The sequence below is a fragment of the Nematolebias whitei genome, chromosome 22 (assembly GCF_014905685.2).
Source record: "Nematolebias whitei isolate Nwh7 chromosome 22, NemWhi1, whole genome shotgun sequence".
Taxonomy (NCBI): domain Eukaryota; kingdom Metazoa; phylum Chordata; class Actinopteri; order Cyprinodontiformes; family Rivulidae; genus Nematolebias; species Nematolebias whitei.
Window position 1 is genome coordinate 20,989,574 of NC_056519.1, and position 22,776 is coordinate 21,012,349.

The 22,776-nt window shown below is 40.3% G+C and overlaps 1 protein-coding gene across 1 annotated transcript in view; it reads left to right on the plus strand.

Annotated features, from left to right (window-relative positions):
• Window positions 1–22,776, plus strand: part of LOC119428533 (CUGBP Elav-like family member 2) — a 77,785-nt gene that overhangs the window by 54,205 nt on the left and 804 nt on the right. Inside the window, exon 3 of the mRNA XM_037696216.1 lies at window positions 15,039–15,087. Coding sequence (XP_037552144.1) covers window positions 15,039–15,087 — 49 coding nt within the window. The remainder of the gene's footprint in view (window positions 1–15,038; window positions 15,088–22,776) is intronic.

Genomic DNA, 22,776 nt, shown 5'->3' on the forward strand with positions numbered 1-22,776 from the left:
ATATATATATATATATATATATATATATATATATATATATATATATAGATAGATAGATAGATAGATAGATAGATAGATAGATAGATAGATAGATAGATAGATAGATAGATAGATAGATAGATACGTAGGCCTGTTGCGATAAATAATAAATTAATCGCACGATAAATGAAAATTATCAACCTCATTTTCATTTATCAGCTTTATCGTTTCTTCTTGTCTCTCTTTTTCTGCTGAAGACACTGGATGATAAAAGGATCAACTCCGGTGTTCTTCTCTGGCCCCTCCCTTTGATCCAAAATTGCGTTTTTGTATTGTTGAAAGCAGCTAAGCTGAGAAGCAAAGCTACGAGCTAAGCTAACAGGCCAACCTCGGGAATAAATCTCCGTCTTGTCAAGCTTCAGAATTCACGGTTGAAACTCGTGCCTTTGTGTAAAAAGTTGTTATTCTCTGCAAAAAGAAGCTGAGAACTTGTTTACTCATTTTTATTAAAAGCTTTGTGTGAAAAATGCTAAAGAGCTCAAACCACTGAGCGTCCGCACCATGTCACCATGTCACCATGTCACGTCAAGGGCTCTCCCTCCCATTTTTCTTAAAGAGACACGCTGTTCATCCATCCATCCTTTGGTTCAAACAGTCTTATACTGCCATCAGGTTTTTAAAAAAGGTAAAAAAACAAACAAATTAACATTTGTTATAACATTTGACAATTATTACATTTCAAACAATATTATCATTTATCGCAATAATTTCTGAGACAATTAATAGCCCAGCAAAATGTGTTATCGTGACAGGCCTATGTATACGCATGAAACCCAGTTGCAGAAAAAGCCACGAGCCGCATTATCTGCTCACTTTTATACTCCTCTCAACTCAGGGCTCAACCTAGTTCAGGGGGTGTCCTAGAAGGCAGCTTCAGTCTTCTTACACAGCACTCTTCAATTACACAAACATATGGTTCATGGGCAGAGGAAGATTTTGGGAGATGGTTCAACTTGTTTTAGGCTTCTTGTTCTCAGGGCAGAGATAATAACAAAACAGCCATAACCTTTGATGGAAAATTCCCCAACATATACCATTTTTGTTATATTAAAAAAATAAAATAAAATAAATCTAGAACAAGCTGAAGTTTCATATCAAACATAATCAAGACAAGCTAGCCAGATGCAAAAAATAAACAAACAAGCCGGTAGATTTGTTGTTTATTGTCACACAAAGTAATATTAGGCTACAACATCAGTGGTTGAACTACAAAAAAAAGGCTTAACATATTCTCCCTAAATTTATTTAAAAAGAAAAAAATATAACCACAAGCAGACATAAAGCTTTCATAGCAGTTGTTATTGAATTTTTTATTCTTCCTGGTCAGTGTTTTTCTCAGAAATCATGCTGTGTGCTTGTAGAAAACGATCAACATGTATTCATGTGTTATGGTGCATGTTTTCGTGGTCTCTTACTGTACCTTCCACTGAATGGATGCGATTACACACGACCGAACTGGCTGTTAAATCTCCAATTAGCCACCCAGCTTGCTGTTCGTTTCGTTGGATTTTAAGTAAATCATGTTTACTTTTACGCAAAAACAAAAGCAAAATCTTGTTTTTTTTTTTGTTTTGTTTTTTTCCATCCATGCTTTTCAGCAAACTTGGACGCATTCCTCAACAAGTCAATTAATTAAAACTCCTGAATGTAATCGAAACAAATTCTTGGTCGTAATGATGCAAGATAAATGCAAAGACGCTCAGCATCCACTGTTCCTATCGGCTGCTCTGTCTGGTTGAAGTGTGTTTTAGTGCTCAAACAGCTGATAGTATTGCAGCCACAGGAGGAATGCTGTGTGCCAGCTTGTAAGTCGATTTGAGTTGTTTGTTCAAGCCTATTACACATATCGCTGCGCCATCACAATAGCTTTCTCCACTCAAGACATAAGAAGCAAACAAGCCGAAAGCAGTGAGGAGGGAAGAGGCAGCTCACGCTGACTAATAGACTAGCGGATTTACTCTTCAGCCCTTTTAAAGATTTCGGTAACTTACACTGCCATTGACGAGCTCCCATGAAACCTGACCACCGCAACTGCCATCATCGCCTTAGGATGTGGGAACTCATTGATGTTAAGCCCAAAAGAGCATAAATACTGCAGTGCGGGATATTAAATTTACCTTGTAGTAAGCTGGGTGTCATCAAACATTTATGTTTCATAGCCTGGAGGATGTTGCGCAACAAACTGAAGGGTTAGACCTCAGACATGTGGTTTATAAGAAGGCTGTGCAGAGACAGCTGACCATTGACGGGGTGTCCTTATCTCCACAGCCCAGTCAGTCCATGGAAAACGATGGCGGTGCATTCATCACACACATGACAGTGTCATTACAGAGGCTCATTATTGAAATCAATTCAATTAAAGGCTGTAATTGCTGTCGTGAAACCCAAATGTCGTTGCAAACGGATGAAGGGAGGCGACCCTCGTCGATCCACCAAACGGCACATTTTTATTTCAAGAGATGCGAATCGCCTGTTCCAAACCCGTATTTTCTCTGCAAGTTGGTGGCAGCGTTTAAAGATATTGATGTGTGAGAAAAGGGGAAAGAAAAGTGGGTGCTGTAAACGAAGGGTAACTATGATAAACACTTTGTATTGAGAGGAGACGCGACAAAACCAAGATCACATCCCTCAATCATTCTGCTCACACTCGCGTTGGGTTAATTGTTTATCAAACTAAATGAAGTGGGGATAATTAAGACTAACTGCTGCTTAAACAGAGGATATTGTAAAGGACAGTTTGATTTATACTTGTTTGTTTGCTGAATTGATACAATCACCTTTTATCTCTGTTAAGATTATAAGAGTTGGTTGTAAACTCTTGGTTTGCAACTACAGTGAAAGCTGTAGATCTGCAGACAACATTTCCTTGAGAGACATAATTTCAAACGTTAATAGCTTTTTTCTGTCTTTAAAGTTTCTGTAAAGTATGGTCTGTAATTTCTTTAAGTTCTGAAGTCATAATTATATACAGTAGCAATAGTAATCAGTAAAAAAGTTTTCTATACGTAACTATTAAGTTTTTTTTCCTCATGATTTTGACATTAAAAGTAAAAAATGGAATAATGTTTAAAAGTGTGACTGATGTTAAATGATACAATGTTAAAAATAGATAAGTGTTGAGTTTATGACGAGCACTACGAGCAGTCGTTTTGTTTTTAATCTTTGCTTTTGCTGTAGTTTTGCTTCAGTTGTAGCTTTGCTTTAGCTTTGCAAAAATAGCACAAAAACGAAAAATGATCTTAACAGCAAACATTTTATATACACTGTGTACTTGTACTTTACTGTCAGTACATCGTTTCATAATGCTAACATTTGAACAGTGGCTAATACTCCTGTTAATCCATGTTCAGCTCGTTGATGCTGCTTTTATTAGCTTTTAAGCTCACTAGTTTAACCTCGCAACTAGTGGTGTAGCATTTATTGTGTTTTTCCTTGCAACATATTAACGCAGATCAACAAATTGGGAGAAAACTTACATAAAAACTAAAATAAATTAAGCTATTGCGTTAAACTGCATAAGAGATGTTTGTTGTATAAAGTTTTTGGTTTTCTTTTTTTAGGCTAGGAACACACAACTAGTGTATATCTGCTATTGTGTTTTCCTTAAAACCAGAGGTGATCTTAGGCAAGGCCTGTTTTTAAACTTTACTGAAACTGAGTTTGACCATACACTTTAGCCGCCCTTCATTTTTCAAAAAACAATTCTTTAAAAAAAATGCTTTCGTAATTTTTGCGTCTTGTTGATTGTGAAATGTCACTAAAATGGTGAGTGGGTTTTCCCATTTTGTTTGTATTTAGCGTTTGTCTTCATGCAAACAACAAAACATTGTGTGAGGATTGAAATTCTTCTTGTGAATACATAATCTTAAAGTGATTTCACAGGCTACCAAAAATAATTTAAGTAATTTTAAAATCAAAATTGTCTATGAGGGTGATTTTGAATAAGGTTTATTCAGTACATAAGTAGGCCTGTCGCAATAAACAACAAATCAATTAATCGCACGATAAATGAAAATGATCAACCTCGTTTTCATTTATCGGCTTTATCATTTCTTCGTGTCTCTTTCTACTGAAGACACTGGATGATAAAAGACTCAACTCAGGTGTTCTTCACCGACCCCTCCCTTTCTCTTTTTACTTTAAAAGCCATTTTAACCGTCCAAAATAGTGTTTTTGGATCATTAAAAGCAGCTAAGCGACGAGCTAGGCTAACAGGCTGACCTCGAGAATAAACCTCCGTCTTGTCTAAGCTCCAAAATTCATGGCTGAAACCCGTGCCTTCTTGTAAAAAGTTGTTTTTCTCTGCAAAAAAAGCTGAGAACTTGTTCGCTGATTTTTTTTTTTAATTAAAAGCTTTGGGTGAAAAATGCTATGCTAAAGAGCTCAAACCACACCGAGCATGTGCCATTTTCAGAACCAAAAAAAAAAGGATGGAGTGACAGCCCATGTCACGTCAAGGGGCCTCCCTCCCATTCTCTTAAAGAGACATGCTGCTCGCTCCCTCACTATCCATCCTTCGGTTCAAACAGTCTTATACTGCCATCTGATGGTCAAAAAAGGTACTACACACAAAATAAAATTAACCAACATGTCTTCTTAAATTTGACAATAATTACTAATTGTTGTCAAATTTCAAACAATATTATTGTTTATCGCAATAATTTCTGAGACAATTAATCACCCAGCAAAAGTTGTTATCATGACAGGTCTATACGTAAGAGAGTTCTGCCAACAGCCTGCATTTTATTTTAGGTTTTTCAAAGAAAATGCTTTTTTTTACTAAGACTAGTATATGCCATTTGAAACAACCTCCTTTTAAAATGCTTTTTGAATACAAGTAGAAATAAAATAGGACTATTTTGTCTATTTATTTATATATATTTTTTGAAGTGCTGATTTGTGGCTTAAAATTTGACATAAAAACATTATTTGAAAATTGGTCTTTTTAAATTCCTCACAATTTGTTTGAAACCTAAAAAAAATAAGCCAATATATCAAATCTGTTTATGTCCTGAAATCCCAATAAATATGTAAACAACTTAAAATACAGATGTTAGAAATGTTAGAAAGAAAGGCAGATATAAAAGCAGTTTTCTGTGTGAGTGTTTTCTAAAATGTTTTTTCTCCGTATCTTGTTCCATCTTCCTGATAATTATCGTCTGGAGGTCATACGTGTAGCTTTCCGCCTCGGTTGGTGTTTTTCCCCCTTTAAGGTGTGTCTCTGTGTGGCCCGCCGTACGGTCTCGGTCATCGATATTAAATCCTGGCTGTGAGGGCCATCTGTCTGACTTTGACCCATCGGCTCACCGTCACACCTTCAGCAGGGTGGGAGGGCAGAAGCAGAGTGTGTCTGCCTTCTGTGGGGATGAAAACGTGCGAGCCAGGCACACATGAATCAAAAGAGTGTGTTTTCTGACTCGCTAGTCCTGTGAGCTCTCTTTGAGGGTGCCAGCTGCTGGCAACAAGATGCACAGATGCACAGTGACTCTCTCTTTACGCACTCACGGCACACCCAACATGAACCTGGAGTCAGTCCACCGGCTCCAGAACTGGCAGACCCCTGACCCTTTAAGCACCACTGCATTGCTGGAAGACGTTGGCAGGTGAGAGCCGGCGACTAGGAGATAATCTGAAGCAGCAGCTTGCATTTAGGAAGTGTAGTTTCCTGCAATTGGCACACTCAGGCGAGGTACTGAACAGCCAGCTAGGAAGTGGGACTGGAGGGGGGGGGGGGGGGGGGGGGGGGGGGGGGGGGGGGGGCGGGGGGGGTGGCGGGGGGGGGGGGGGGGGGGGGGGGGGGGGGGGGGGGGTAGGATGGCTGATGCAGGTCAGGTTGCTTGCACTGGATGAGGATGTTAAGATAAAAAAGCTAGAAGGGACTGAAGGAGGAGAGGGGGGCTGGTGAGTGACATTTCATCAGCTGGTTCGACAGAATGACGCATCACTTTCCTGTCCTGGAAGTGGAAGGTCATCAAATCCACCCAGGCCGCCTGCAGTCTCCTCTGGTATAATGTAGACCTGATGGTTTCAGTCCGACAGGAAGATCTCCAGGTGATTGGATGTTAATCTTACTTAACCTCAGCTTGGACAAATCAAGTTGCTCAGTGTTTTCTTAGTTTTTATTGCAACGACTGAGCAAAAACAATCAATATAGAGTTCAGCTGTAGTACTCATGCTAAACATTGGTGCTTTAGTTACACATATGTACTTGTACTTTAACATGTACCCTGGGAACTGAAATGTGTCCTTTGATCTTCTGCTGTAACATCAGTGAATAATGGTCTGAGCAGCTCAGAGATTTAAGCACCTCTTCTGTAGATGTAGGAGGCTGAGATGGTGCAGAGGCAGCCAAGTCGGGACCCAAAAGTCCCAGGTTTGATCCCCAGTCATTGCACATCTCGTGTTGTCTCTGAGCAGCACACTCTATCCCCAATTTCTCCCTGGCACCCTAAATAGCTGCCCACTGCTCCAAAGTGACTTAACCTCTTATGGGTAGCTCTTATAGGTCAACCAAGTGTTAACTTTTGAATTCAAAGCGGTACCTGCATGAGATACATTTAATATCAATATGTGAGCATTTTACAGAAGTATTTGAAGATAAATTATGTAGGCTATATGTTATTTTACAGCTGCTGTTTTCCCAGAAACATCATCCAGGATACAAGTGGCCAGAAGGAGCTTCTTTTGCAGGGTGGCTGGGGTCAGCCTTAGAGATAGATAGGAGGAGGAGCGCCACCATCTGCTGGGAACTTGGAGTAGAGCCACTGCTTCTTCATATAGAAAGGATCAGTTGAGGTGGTTCGGGCATCTGGTGGTTAAGATGTTTCTTTACCTTTTAAAGGGTTTTCCAGGCATGTTCTTTTGGGAAGAAGTCCCGAGGAATCCCCAGAACTCGCTGGAGGGATTGTCTTATCGTTGGCCTGGGAACGCCTCCAGCTCTGGGAACTGGAGAGGGTCGCTGGAGAGAGGGGTGTCTGGGTTTCTCTTCTGGACCTGTTGCCTCTGCAACCTGACTAGAGATGAGCAGTAGAAGATGGAGATGTACCTGCCAAAAGATTAAAGCTTACTTCTCTATCAGCAACACCAAAACATTATTGATTAAGGCAAGATTACAGTTGGTGTCCTATCAGATCTTATATGGATTAAACCTGGGCAGGTTTGATTTAACAGGCAATCCAGACTAGGATTTAAGGACTTTGTAGGCCCAGTCTTTCTCTTTGGTGCTGTATGACTTATATGCAGAACTGAAGATTTTAATACATTTTGCTTCTCATCCAACTTAAATTGCAAAAAAAAAAAAAATCAACAAAGAATCCAGTTGCATTTTATCGAACTTGCTGGAACCACCTGGATGACAGAACATTTACCAGTATAAATCTAACAGCGCTCCTTTAGATTTGATTCAGTTTCCACAGAATCTAATCCCGTCCCTCGACATAATCGAACTGCAAATCACTACAGCTTTCCGAGTACAATAGCTGCGGAACAAGAACAACAAATCCCAATAAGTGAAGCTATTTATACCGTGTTAAAAATAACTTATTGCCTCGCATCGATTGTAGAGCAGCTTTTATTCTCAGACATGTAGCTCTTAAACAGCAACAACACCCAGCAGCTCATTATTACAAGTGTGAGCGGGGACTCAGGTTGCACATTAATATGTAAATTAAATCTTAATCGATTTTCAAAGGTATGCATTTAACATGTATTTTACGGCAGTGCGACTCCGGCAGTAAGAAACACGCTGTGCCGTTTTATAAGAAGGCAATTCAAGTGCTCTGAGGATGATTGAAAACAAATGGAGACACTTTACTTGGAGTGCACTGCAGATGCATTACGAGCAGATAATAAGCCCCTTAAAGCTTGGAGAAACTTTAACTTCATTATAATCAAACGTCAGGAAATTACATTAAATTTGGCTTTCTGTTATTAACTGTACAGCTGCCCTGTAACACGTTCAGCACGGTTTTCCTTTTTTTTAAATCTTGTGATTAATTACTGTGCCATGGCTTATAGTGCTTATAAAAATCACTTCAATTAGAGATTTCCCAAAGAAACCATCTTTGTCTGAAAAGGAGGATTTTAGAGGGCTGAACCGATGCAGCAGGTAAACAGGAAGTAGATTTGCCGCCTGCTGACGAGACATGTATATTTTTTAAGCAAAACTGCCAGCGCAGCTTCAAGTCGACACACATGGCTTTAAGTTTTCGGTCCTCTGTTGCTTTTTTTATGAGGCTGAGCGCAGCGAGGACTTAGTAGTTTTGCAGAGTTCCCGCTGGGTGCATAATGAATGGCAGACTGCAGCTGTGGGCCTACCAGGCAGGAAGAAACAGCACTGTGGAATTGTGGGATAGCGGAGGAGAGTCTTGCTTTGTTGGCCTCAGCAGGGGCTCGCCAAGATCAAACATGTCGACAGTTCTGCTACTCGCCGGGCCTTCTGGGTAGACAGACCCAAGAGGAGACGCCTGAAAGCCAGATGCAGTTTTTTTTATTTTGTACATGTGCTGTTTGTGTGTGGGGGGTGGATTTATGTATGTGTATATGTGCATGGCATCTTTTGTCAGTGTTTCTCAGGGGTGAATGACGGCAGTACTGCGGATGCTGTCATACCTTTTGTTGTGTTTTTCCTTTTTTCCCCTTGTTTTTGTCTGTAGAGGACCGACTTTGAAATGGATTAACGAGAACTGACTTGATGTGACTTCCAGGTTTGCTTTGACATGACATTCCTCTGTTTGATGTGGCTTCAGCCCACACAAAGCACACAAACATGCTCACAGAAGCCTCATCCATGTCCCTGCATCTGTCCTTGTGTTACTGATACGGTACCGACACTACTGCCTGAAGGGCTGCCAAATATTTCTGTCTGTCCTGGAGTGCATGACCCTTCTTGCTTCCTCTTATCATATTTTTATTTTAATCTAGTGAAGCTGTGGGTGCCTGATTTTGGCATAAAATAGTTTTCTAAATCCGTATGTTACAAATGTAATCACCAATCAAGAGCATGTTGTTGACATGTTGTTTGATTGTAACAAAGTGTTGTTTAACTCAGATGTGCAGAGTATTTAAAACTAGGGTTCCCATGTTAAAGCCCTGTAATGGTGGTATTAGTCTCCTGTTTGTCCCCTGGCGTGGAGTGGAGAGGAGTTTGAAAATGCCCTCTGTTCATCCATGCATGTTGTGAGCATTAAAACTTGAAAAATAAGCGAGGCACCAACTTCCATTGTGGGTTGTGGCTGCATCTTGCCATAAAAATTCCTTTTGTAAATTGGGTTGCCATGTCAAAATCCAAGATGGCTGCTGCCATATATTTATGAAAAACAACCACCCTCTCATATGAGGAAACAATGCTTTCTAATTGTCATTTTGCTTAAAATAGTAATTTTCTAAAATATTGTGGTGGCCCTTGGGGTAGCCAAAAATCAGTCTCTGTTGGCCACCCTCTGGCTCGATCAACGCACCTGTTGGTGGATAGAGTTGCTCCCTCTACTCTCCATGATCTGTCACTCCTTGCAGCCTCAGAAAAGAAAAAGATAAAATTAAATAAAATGCATCTCTTCTTCTACACAGTGAAACTCCTACCCACTTGAATATTTTGCACCAAAACATTAAGGTTTACTTGTGTTCCCTGCATAATGACAGTCACCAACCTTTAAATAAGCAGGGCGCCTCACCTCACCTTGTAAACAAAACCGAGTACCCCGTCTACCGGACCAGACCCCTCCCCCCTCCCCCCCCAAACGGCACTGACCTAGCACTAAGCTAGCGGCGCACAATACAGATGTACTAGCTAAAAAGCTACAAAGGTTACATTTCAAGAATCCTTATTATCCCCAGGGGGCACATAAAACATCCATACTAGACAAGACATTGTGACATTAAAATAACAGAAATCATCACTGTTTGTTGAGAAACCTGATCGCTACAGAGTTGAATGAGATTTTCAGTCTGTTCATCCTACATCTGGGCAGCAGATACCCGCGATCAGATTAGTGATGCAGGATACTGGATGTTTGGCCGATATAGGATCTGCCAATAGGTTAAAACTTATTTGGCCGATAACCGATGCCGATACTGATATTTTATATATGTTCCTTTGTCAGAACATAGCCCTCTTATTTAGGCTTATTTGCTACAAAAATTGTGCAACAGCTGTAAGAGCTGGTGACACATATTCAGTAACAGCCATAAGATATGCATAGCACTTTAACTTATATTAAATGAAAAGTGTTAAATGTTATTTATTAGCATTAGTCACTGTGATGCTGTCTCACTTGTGGAGGTTTGTTCCAGGTTTCTAGCTGCAGTGTGGGATCTTCTGTACCCCTGTGCATGAAGGACAGACTTTTTAAGTTCAAAGTTTTTGTCTATCCATTGTGCTGTAAGACTAATCATGCTAACGGGGCTAACACAACGTCCAAATGTCTGTGGTAAAACTCAACCAATAAGTCGTGCTATCGACTATTAGCTTCTCAATAGCATTGGAAATGATGGCTTGTAACTCGGGTAACATTACGTCTGAAAAATATCTCAGACTGGGGACAAATGTAGCGAGGCTCAATGTAGTCCATAAATCTTTGGAATCCAACATACTCAATGAAAAATAAAACTTCCACTCCGCCGACATTTTGAATTCTCCTCTCCGCCGTGTGATCGGGTAGGCACATGTGACATCATCACGTTATGCTGCTGCTGCAGGCAAAAACAGTGCCTTTTATATCTGTGCGTTATTTTTACTAGAATGGCCGATGTCCGATATTGAACTTTAACGCTAATATCGGCCGATACCATGCCAATAATATTGTGCATCCTTAGTCCAGATGGAAGCAACCTGAACCCACCATGGAGTGGATGATCAGGATCTGCCAGAATCAGCCTGGCCTTGTTCACCGACTTTGCCTTGTGTAGGTCAGTGAGGTTCTGTAGGGCTATGGCAGCAGCCAGCAAAGTAAGGTAGCACACGTTTCCCTCATGCTGAGCCGTCTAAACCCCCCACCCCCATCCCCCACCCCGAACCCTGGCTGAAAAACTTTTGGTACAAACGGCACATAACACAGACATGTCTCGGTCTCCCTGACGACAACAATTACTTCACAAATGAGTGCCCTACCAAGGCAAGTAATGTAGGGGAAACACTGTTCACTATGTTGGAACTATGTTGGTGCATCTTTCAAACACAAAATGTAAAAATAAATAAACAAAAACATTGTTTTTGTTATTTCTCCTTATTTTGATTTTTATCGTTTTGTCTTTTAAAGTCACGTCATCCTCCGCTGCTTACTGCCCCCGTCAGGCTGATTTTGGTACTAATCAAAGGATTAGATGTGGGTCGGTGTGCGAGTGTGCATCTGAGACAGGGCTGTGAGTAGAAAAAAATATCAGAGTGAAGATGATAAGGAAGAGAGCAAGAAGAGGGAGAGTTGGGATAAAGGTGTGTGATAGAATTGGAAGATCAAAGCCCTCTGTCACAGTGTGACTGAGCCCAGGGGCATAATGGGCGAGACGGGACATATACACATTGCTACGGACACACACACCTAGAGAAACACTCACTCACGGCTGGTATTTGACTCTGAGTGTGATTGATACCGGGCTAGATTTGGAGAATCGCTGTCATTCGTCTCTCCGCAGATCAAACAACCACATAATCTCCCATAAAGTAAAGAGAGACGGAGGGAATAAAAAAGGGACAGACGAGGGGAGTTTGAAGAAGGTTGAGAGAGGTGACAAAGCCTCCTCATCACTGAAGTGTTTTCTCTTTTTTTTTTTTTGTTAATAAAAGAGGACATTTTTTCTGACAACACTACTTGCACTCTGTAAACTGCTTCTGGTGCACACTAGAGCTCCATTAGGGCTTCCTTCAGGTAGGCTGAATACCTGCACTGTAGGTTAATTAGTGATGTCTCAGTCTGCCTTTGAAAATTAAAACCAGCACTTGCATTTTAAAGGTGCTGCGATGTTGTATTGACTAAACCAGTGTCTGTGGACTCTAATAAATGTGGAGCTGAAATTCCCCCTTACTTCCCCATAATAATAATACAATTTTGTCCCATGTTGCGAAGGGAAAATGGAGAATTGGTAATACCGTCTGTCCGTCCGTTTCATCTTGTGAACATGATATTTAAATTAAAAAAAGTGAGGTGCCATCTTCCCTATTGGTGTGTGGCTGCTTTAAGGTGTAAGAAAGTTTCCTTTTGAAAACTGGGTGGCCACCAGGGATGCAGTTGGTGAGGACATGGAGGTAGTTTGAGTGATGACAGAGGATGACTCGCTGTGGCAACCCCTGTAGAGGGTACAGCCGAAAGAAGTAGTAGCTTACTCGGACTAATACTTGTACTGCAAGCAGCATACCGTCGGCTCTCATGTTGCTTCGGCTTCGACTATCACGTTCCGTCCTTGTGTTTAAGTATAAGTGCTATGTGTTGTCATCATTGTATGTTCCCATACAATGACAAAATAAGTTATCTACGTTTAACCCCTCACACCTGAGATATACCCAGGTGGAGCAGTGGGTAGATATGTAAGCGCCCGGGGAGCAATTAGAGATTAGGTGTCTTGCTCAAGGACACCACAACGTGTGAGCATGGCGAGGAGTCGAACCGCGACTTTCTGGTCCTAAGTCGACTGCCCTTCCTCTACACCATCGGTCCCTGGTTCCTTGGTTCAGGGTGTTTCTAAATACCCTGACTGTCAATGCTTCAAACTGGTCTGGACAATCATAAATCCTAATACTTGTAAGGAAAATGTTTTTTTGTTTTTTTTGGTCTTTTTATGTTTATCTTTGAGAAACCCCGAATTATTAATCAGCCGGATTTGATCAGGTTTTAAAAATGACTTTTTAAAAGCAAGAAGAATGATACGTAAAACTATTTCCAAAAGCAATTTATTCCTGTCACTGATTTATGGAAATCAAGTCAAGATGTTGCTATAAGAGATAGATGGAAAAATACCTATCCCAACGTTCTAAACTTTTATAGGTTGTGTTTATATGCAAATGAATCACCAACATTTAGCTTTTTTTAATTAAAATGTATATTTTCTTAATTGTTTAAAGGTATTTTACAGCAAATAAGGTTTGTGCTTGTTGGTTATATATCGTATGTTTTGTAGATCTTGAATACGGGTGGCTGAAATGACTTTCCTCTGTATGGTGGTCAGACTCAGCCTAAAGCTGGATTTTTACTTTGTGAGAAGTGAAGTAATGTGTTTGTCGCTGACCACGTTGTAAAACCACAACAACAAATGGGGGCCAGAATTAAAAACTTGGTCCAAACCACGGGGCAGTTTCAGTCAATACCCGACATCTTTTCTTGCGTGCAGGTTTATCAACAAGAAGTTCATTTGGTGTTCTCTGTTGCTCTTTCCACATCAAAATCAAAGATTACTAAAACGATCCAAACATTTTTCTTTTGCGTCTAACGAGAAGTCTCCACTAAATTGAAGACTGATCAGTTTTGTTTTAATCAAATTGAGAAGTGACAAACTTATTTTGCATTTAAAAATATCATCTTGGGAGCCAGATGAGATGTTAACAAGGGCAAGTTTTGGCCCGCGGGCTTTGAGTTTAATGTGTTCTAGTGGCTCCGAGAGCCTGTTTTTGATACTAGGTTGCAAACTTATTATTTTCCTTTTAGTTTGCATCAACTAGTGCGTGATTGGCCAAAAATGTGAAGTTAGAGTGAATTAATCCATTCAACCTTTATTTAGACAGTTTAATCCCATTGAGCCTCGGGGACTCATTTACAACAAAGAGTGATAACAACAATGGACAACAGCGACAACAATAGACAGTCATAAAATAGGCATAGATATACAAATTTAAGTTTCTCTTTTTTTTCCAAATCAAAACAAAATAGCAACCAAAAGGACACTCAAGAGGAATAGTAGCAAAAAACAGCTACATGTGACCGTGCTGCTCAGGAACCAGTGTTGCCGCGAGTACACTGGGAGTATTAGCTGCTGGGAGCTAAGGTTAGCTTTTAGGCTCAAATATATTTTGTTTTTTCGGTGTAATAATAGCATAACATCTTAGAGAGGCTGGTTGAGCTACAAAGGATGTGAGGTAGTCTAGGGAGAAAAATGTATCTACCTGTGTTTAGAAAAGTTGTCCCATTCAGTTTTAGTTTAACATTTAAGTTCTGGTCTTTTGTTATTAAATGTAAATTTGACACCATAAGTCAGATCCTGTATCTGATGTATAAAGAGGGAAACAGCATTTCCTAATGAAGTAGTGCCACCCATATTCTTCACTTTTCATGCTTGTATGTGACATTAACTTTATTTCAATAAATACTGCCACCACCTGTTCAGATGGAGCATCACCTACAGTTACGTCTGTTCGAATGATTTGAAGTTACAACGTAAAACCCGCCTGGTCTAAGCAGTGATAAGTGTGGCCAAAGATGTTCCTATGGTGGCCATAGCCGCCCTTGATCACTGGTGGGGAGCTCGGAGTAGAGCTGCTGCTCCTCATCGAAAGGAATCAGCTGAGGTGGTTTGAGCAGCTAATTGGAGGTTTCCCAGTGGATGGAAATCCCGAGGCAGACCCAGAACGTGCTGGAAGGATTATATGTCCTCTCTGGTGTGGGTCTCATTAAGAGATGTTTCCCTCCTGGACCTGCTGCCCCCTCAACCTGACCACCGATGAGCAGCAGAAGGTGCATGGATGGGTGTAGAGGCTGTCCACAGATATGCAGCTGACACTGTCTGTTCCTGACTGTCCTTCTTGGAACGTTTTTACGATTCCTTTAACGAACCACTTCTGGATCCTGAACCTTTTACCCTCTGGACTGGCGTGTTTTTGGGGATCCACAAAGCAGCAACAAAATAAAGCACACAAAGCAGGCTGCCTTGCGCTGACATTTTCCTGCTGAATGGTATTCAGATCTAATTTGCACATGAGGGAGCCGGGGCACTCTGCAGCTCGCCATGCCTCACTGTATTCATGCACGTGTCAAGGTGATATTTAATGGTTTGTTTTTGTCCCTCTTTTGTTTCCACAGATGCATCACCCGATTCAGATGAAACCTGCAGACAGTGAGAAATCTAATGGTGAGGAGCCCCCCCCCCCCCCCCCCCACACACACACACACACACACAAGGACAACATCTATAACCCTTTATGAGATAGCTTGGTAAAGTGATCTCACATGTGTGTGTTTTCACTTCTTGATGGGCAGATTGGACAAGGAACTGGGGAAAGATTGAAGCAGATAGAAGGGGAAATGTTGGATTTTTTTATATTTATTTTTTTTTATATCTGCAATAAATTATTAAGACACTTTGGAAGGAGGTCAGTAAAAGTTGAATCGTTTTAGCCTCGTGCTGAACCGGAGTCGATCCCCCCGCGGCGGCTCACACTGTGAGCTTGCTCGTCTTCTCACACACTCAATGCATCCATTTCAGACAAACACAAACGCCCAGTCAGAGGATCACCCCATTTCCAAACTACATAACGCAGATCCGGTTCTGAATTGATTTCCTATACAAGCCATCTTCTTCCATTCATTCTCATTCTAACCAGGACTGTTGGACGGGACGCTCTGCAGGAAGTGTCTTTGTTTCTTTAAAGAAGCCATCTGCCATTATTTTAAATTCATGAAGTCTTTTTAAATAATGTAATGCTTTTAGGCTAGGTTGGGGGGCGCTCAGTCCAAACACAACTGGGTTGTAATAATTTTTAAAACCAATTCTCATGTATTAAAGTGTTTAAGAATCCTGATCCAGCCCTCACTTTTTTATTGTCCCCCATCGTGGAGCTGAGGGGACTTAGAAATACCCTCCATCCGTTCATCTTTTAAGCACGATAACTTGAAAGATAACTGAGGTGCCAACTTCCATTTTTGGTGTGTGGCTGCATCAAGGTGTAAGAACAGGGATGCACAATATTGGGTGCTTGGACGATATCCGATATGCCAATATGTTAAAACTTATTTGGCCGATACCAATACCAATATTTTTTTTTCCCTAGACCTACTTACAGAGACTACATAGCTTTCTTTGCTATTGAATTAAAATACATTATTCTACATGGTCTTTGTCAGTTTGGCCTGCTGCCAAATGCAGATGCCAAAAACGGGGCTGAAAATGATGCAACACTTCAACTTGGATTATGTATATTTAGATATACTTGGATATTATATATCAATGAGCTATTTTGATGAAATGGTCAATGTCCGATATTTAATTTTAACTCTAATATCGGCCAATACCATGCCAATAATATTGTGCATCCCTATGTAAAAATGGACACTATTAAAAAATGGGTTGCCACATCAAAATCCAAGATGGCCACCACTATTTATACATGCAAACCGGCCACTCTGATCATTGGGAATCATTTGAGGAAACTATGCATTCTCGTTTTTATATTTCTTCAAAGTAAAGTCTCCTCAAATAAATGTGGTGGCTGTAGATTAATTTACGGTGGCCAAGACCATCATTGGCCACCCCCACTGACTCCGCCATTGCACCTGGTGGTAGGTAAAATTGCTCCCTCCACTCACCAGGCTCTGTCATTCTGCACTGCCTCGGACAACAAAAAATCCTGCCTCTGTTCTACCCACTTGAATGTATTGCATAAAAAAACCAAAACATTAAGGTTTATTTGCATTCCCTGTCCGATTCCAGACCAGAAAAACACGAATCTCAAAAACTGCAAACATTCACTATTCAAATCCTGTGCAACAGCGAGCATCAGTGTACCACTTTATTACCTTCCGAGCCGCCAGATATTCTTATAACCCTTTGAAACAGCCCTGATCAAAAGTACAGTACCTCTTTAGATTTACACTACTTTGTCCTGATCATGCTCAGAGGAATGTTTGTTTGTTTATCAGACGTCTTGACTCCGACCAATGAACCATTTAGACATAAAAAAAATCTTCTAAACTCAATGAACCAGTTGACACATTACAGACAACACAGCAAATAAACAGTTTTAAGGAGCATCTTCCTTTTCGTTACCATCCCATCACAAAGACATTCTGCACTTTGTTCGTATTTTTAGTTAAAGTCATGAAAGTTACCAAAGATAGCTCAGTTTGACAGACAGACAGTAGCGTATTCATCCTTTGTTTCTAAAACAAGCACACCTTTAAGATACTGTTCATCTGACAAAAATAGATTTTTTTAGGTCTGAATCTTCTACATTTGTCCTCACTTTCCTCTTCTTTTACATGCTGTCATCAGGCCTGTCACGATAACAAATTTTGCTGGGCGATTAATTGTCTCAGAAAGTATTGCGATAAACGATAATATTGTTTGAAATTTGACAATATTAGTAATTTTTGTCAAATTTAAGAAGAAATGTTTGTTAATTTGTTTTGCATGTAGTACCTTTTTTTGACCACCGGATGGCAGTATAAGACAGTTTGAACCAAAGGATGGATAGTGAGGGAGCGAGCAGCGCGTCTCTTTAAGAAAAATGGGAGGGAGGCCCCTTGATGCGACATGGGCTGTCTCTCTTTGGTTCTGAAAATGGCGGACGCTCGGTGTGATTTGAACTCTTTAGCATAGCATTTTTCACACAAAGCTTTTAATTAAAAATTATTAAACAAGTTCTCAGCTTCCTTTTGCAGAGAAAAACAACTTTTTAGACAAAGGCATGGGTTTCAACTGAATTTTGGAGCTTTGACAAGACGGAGGTTTTTTCCCGAGATCGTCCTGTTAGCTTAGCTCATAGCTTAGCTTCTCAGATTAGCTGCTTTTAATGATCCAAAAACATGATTTTGGACAGTTTTAAAGAGAAAGGGAGGAGTCAGTGAAGAGCACTGGAGTCGATCCTCTTGTCATCCAGTGTCTTCAGTAGAAAGAGAGAGACAAGAAGAAACGATAAAGCCGATAAATGAAAATGAGGTTGATCATTTTCATTTTTCATTTGATTAATTGATTTATTGTTTATTGTGACAGGCCGAGCTGTCATGGTCAGGTGCATTAGTGGACGGGTTTTTTATGAAAAATCAGTTTAAGTTTAAAGAAAAACTTCATAAATTCTGTCTGCTTGGAAAGAATGTCTATAAGTACATGAGGTGGTTTAAGACTTTTGCACCATACTGTTAGTTGATTAATTTATTGGTTAATTCTGTTAATTCTGTTTCTTATATACTGTTTTTTATCCATTGACCCTTTATTTATCCAGGTAGTCTCATTGAGCCACGAGAACTCTTTTTCAAGAGAGACCTGTTTAGGGAGCACATGGTGGTTAAGGGCCTTGCTCATGGGCCCAGGGTAGGGCGAATGAGGGTGGGGGCAGGTGTGGGTGCTTCACCTACCACACCCACATTTTTGATGTTGTCGGTACTGGGGCTTGAACTGGCGATCTTCCGATCACAGGCCCACCTTCTCTAACCTCTGTGCCACCACTCCCCAAGTGTTTAACTCTATCTGACATAAACACCAAAACAAAAAGTTTTGGAAGTGTTTTATCAGATTAGCTGAACAATTCATCCACTTTGCCAACCTGATTTTACTGATTTTACATCTGACGCGCTCAGCTATAACAAAAAAAGATTGTTTTTCTGGTGCTTTAAAAAAACAAAAGTCTCTTCTAAAATTAAAATAATTGCCACTCTTATTGAAACAGATGTGTGATTATTTCGGTTGGGTAAGCAGGGGGACCTCAGTTCTGACTTTTGTTTAACTCGTCATGCAAAAATAAAGATATCGGTAGCAAATAACGGAAACTTTGGCAAATTATAGCTAATTTATTTGCACTACTAAGTGGAATAAATGTGAGTTTGTGCAGTTTCGATGACCCTTATAGCGGCGTAATTGAGCAGAACGTGATAATGGATGCTATAAAACCATGACGGTGGGGTTCGTTTTAATCTTGTAGGATTTTATTGCTGTGGTTTACTTCTGGCTGCACACCATCGATGTCACTGTGGTCTGAAGGAGGAGACAAAAAAAAAGACTCAATTCTTTTAAAAGCCATCACCCGCTCCACTGAAATATGGCGACTTTATGAGACATAACTGTCAGGGTAAAGATGGTGGAAGCTAATAAAGACGCTCATGGCTGGAAGGGTGAAATATAGAGCTCAGCTCGCGATACATTTCTCTCCACTTAACAGTAACGACCTTTAATAAACCCGCTGTTAGATTTGCTTTAACAGTGATGAACGACTGCGAAGACGTGGATTAGTTCAGTCAGAGGAGGAGATGGAAGAAAGGGCGAATGGAGAGGTGTCTTTTTTTTTTATTTTTCTGCCTTTAAAACTTCACGTTTCTTTTTAAACCAGATTATCTCAGAGCCTTATCACCCGCCTGCCTGCCAGCACGCCTCGTCCGAAAACACACAAACAGTCAGCGGCGAGCGGTATCTCCGTTCTTCGCTCTCCTTTGACGCAGAGTAAATTAATTACATCGCTGTTAGACGTGCGGTAATCATCCTCCGGAGTGATGCGTACACACAGCACGCTGTGTACAAAGGAGTTAAAGCTTTTTGAAACAACACTTATCTCTGCGGCGTATCCCCATGTTTTATTTGACTTATTTATTTATTTTAACGCTGCACAAACAATGCAAACAGTAAAATAAACAAGTGCACTATTGATTTCCCAGAGTGCAACCGGCCGCTTATCTCTTTCGCCTCGCGGTAAGAGCTGACAGCTTCCTCATTAAAAATGAATTGGATTAGCATTGCATTGGAACGTTGGTGGGAAGACGTAAACACATATTGCCGCGTTCAGACGTTAACCCCTGCAGCCGGCCTGCCTCGGCGTTGCACCGGAGACGGGGGTTGTGTCAGCGGTGGAAGAGGAGGAGAGTCGCGTTGAAGTGCTAATGAGACGCTGATCAGAGCTTCGCTGATGGCGTGATGAAATCCATGAACTCTGCCTTTATTTTTGTTCCTCTTATCCTGCCTTTTGTCTTACATTGCAAATTTGAGCTTTTTCTTTTTACGTCCTCAACAATTCGTTTTTTTTCTGTTTACTGTTTGTTTTACAAGTTCCCATTTAATTCTGACCAAACATTATTTAAAAATAAAAAATAAAAACACAATGCTACCCTTGGGTCACAATGACCACTGAGGCCTCAGTGGACAGAGTTAGGTTATACGAATAGTCAGTAAGTGTTCATAAAATAAATTAAAAAGATACAACTCTGAACTGTTTAAAATTTGAAAGGAGAAAAAAAAGGGGGAATTAAGGAGAGGTTTGAATCTTTTAGTGGGATTATGTACAAAGGTTATGAACAATTATGATTTACTTGTAGATCTGGATCACTTTCAGTCAGGCTTCTGTAAATTCCATTAAACTGAAACAGCTCTTAGGGTGCATTCACACCAGCCCTGTTTAGTCCGCTTTAATCGAACTCTAATTCGTTTTCCTAGGAAGTCCGGTTCGTTTAGGGAGGTGTGAACGCGCCATCGAACTCTGTCACGGAATAAAAAGGCGAACTCTGGCCTGGGCTAAAACCTAGGTCTTGGTCCGGTACAAGAGAACTCCAGCGCGGTTGCAGTACAGTGTGAATGTAAACAGGCCGGGCCCCGCTCCACAAGCAAGAAGTGGAGTACAGCACAGGGTAAACAAACACGCATTTCTCTGACCTTATATGGAGCCGTCAGCTGCCTTGTGTGAAAAACAACATTCTCCATGGTCTTCGGTCTCATCTTCTGCTCATGAGGAGTCCATTTTTGAAAAATGACAAAATATAACTCCTAAAACTGCTAAAACTTGATGCCACTCTGTTTTTTGGTTTTATTTCCAGAAGAAGAAAAAGTGTCTTCAGAGGTTGTTGTGTTGTTTCTTTCAGTAGTTCTTGGTGCAGTGCCCCCACAGGCGAGCGGGGGAACAGGTTGGTTCAACAGGTTGACTCGACTACACAGTGCAGTGTGAATGCAAACGCACCAGCTCAAATGTAACAAAATCTCACCAATATTGGTCCCGAACCGAACCGAGTCTACCGGACTATCAGGTGTGAAAACAACCTTACCTGTCTGATAAATCATTCTTCTTGGCTACATTCACATACAGATCCCATTCCTGCCCTGTTCATTTTGACATTCCACAGGGCTCTGTTTTGGGGCCGTCGCTGTTTCTGCTCTATCTGCTCCCTTTTGGTCCGATACTTTCATCCTTTAAGGATATCTCCTATCATTGTTATGCCGATGACATCCAGTTGTATATTTATTTTATTCCAAATAAAGTTTTGAAACTACAAATCTTACTTTACTGTTTGGATTTAATTAAAAACTAGATGAATGAAAGTTTTCTCCAGCTAAATAGAGAAAAACCTGAAGTTATCATCTTTACACCAGAAAAACAACTGTAATGATAAAGCAGATCCTTGGACCTCTTGGTCATTTTGCTAAATCCTCGGTTAAAAACCTTGGGATAACCTTCGACTCCGGTTTTACTCTGGAAACTCATGTAAAGTCTCTGGTTTGTTCCTGTTTCTCCATCTGTTAAATATCACCAGGCTTAGCCATATTGTTTCTCGTCCATAATTGGAAATGTTTATTCATGCTTGTGTTTCATCTCGCCTGGATTTTTGTAATGCGCTGTATTCTTGTTTAACCAAAACCTCCCTAGACCGGTTGCAGTAGACTCCTGACTGGATCTTCAAAGTTTTGTCATATAACTCCACTTCTAAAGCAACTCCATTGGCTCCCAGTTCATTATCGAGTGGATTTCATGGGTTTGGTTTTGACTTGACGAGCTCTGCATGGACAGACATCAGTTTATGTCTCAGAACTTTTTCATCCCTACACCCCGATCAGGGCTTTGAGGTCCTGTGATCAAGTCCTGCAGATTGTCCCCCAGACAAAACTGAAAACCAAAGGAGACAAAGCCTTTTCTTCTGTGGCTCCAAGACTCTGGAACTCCCTCAAACCCTCAGATCAGTGGATCAGTGGCTTCTTTTAAAAGCCAGCTAAAAACTCATATTTTTAAATCTGATTTTGCTTAAATTTGTTTTGTGCTTTTTAATTTTGTTTGTTGAAGCACTTTGTGATTGTTATCTTGAGAAGTGCTATATAAAGTTTTGCTTACTTACTTGTAGATAACACTATATAAAAATGAAGTCTGGAAAATTCATATTATTCTGCCTGGATGGACGGGTTTATGGCTAGTCCGAAAGCAAACAAGACAAAAAGCATTGCTGCCAATTTAAAACAAACCCAGCGTCAAAGATTTCATGTTATTTTATAAACTTTAAATCTACAGTAAAATTTACATTAAGTGGTTGTTCAGATGGAAATGTCATTAAAATCCTGCTGGAGGTGTGATAGCTTTGTTTTGCATTTGTAACCAAAAAAAAGTAAACTTTAGCAAAGCGCTTTTACATGAAAACTCGTAGATGTTGTCTCCTATTCTCCAGATTTTTTTTTTTTTTTAGTATTATTTAAACGAGGTGTTTTTTCTGTCAACAGATCCTAACAAAAACACTGAAATGCCCATACTGTGCCACTAGATGGCAACATCGTCCACATGAACATAACCAAATGCAGAGAAGGAACACGGCTTGTCTGAAAAAGTCTGTTTTAAGACACAATTTACAGCTTCCTCTCAGTTATAAACCATTTAACACATGATCGAACTTTAGCAACAAAATCAGAATAAAATGAGACAGATCCTGACAAAACAGTTAAAAACGGCTCCGTATGTTATGAATCCAGTGATAGTAGCCACAGGAAAGATATTTGAACAGGTATTTGAAAACTTCTTTATCTGCTGTGACATCTACATGGATCTACCAATATATATATATATATATATATATATATATATATATATAT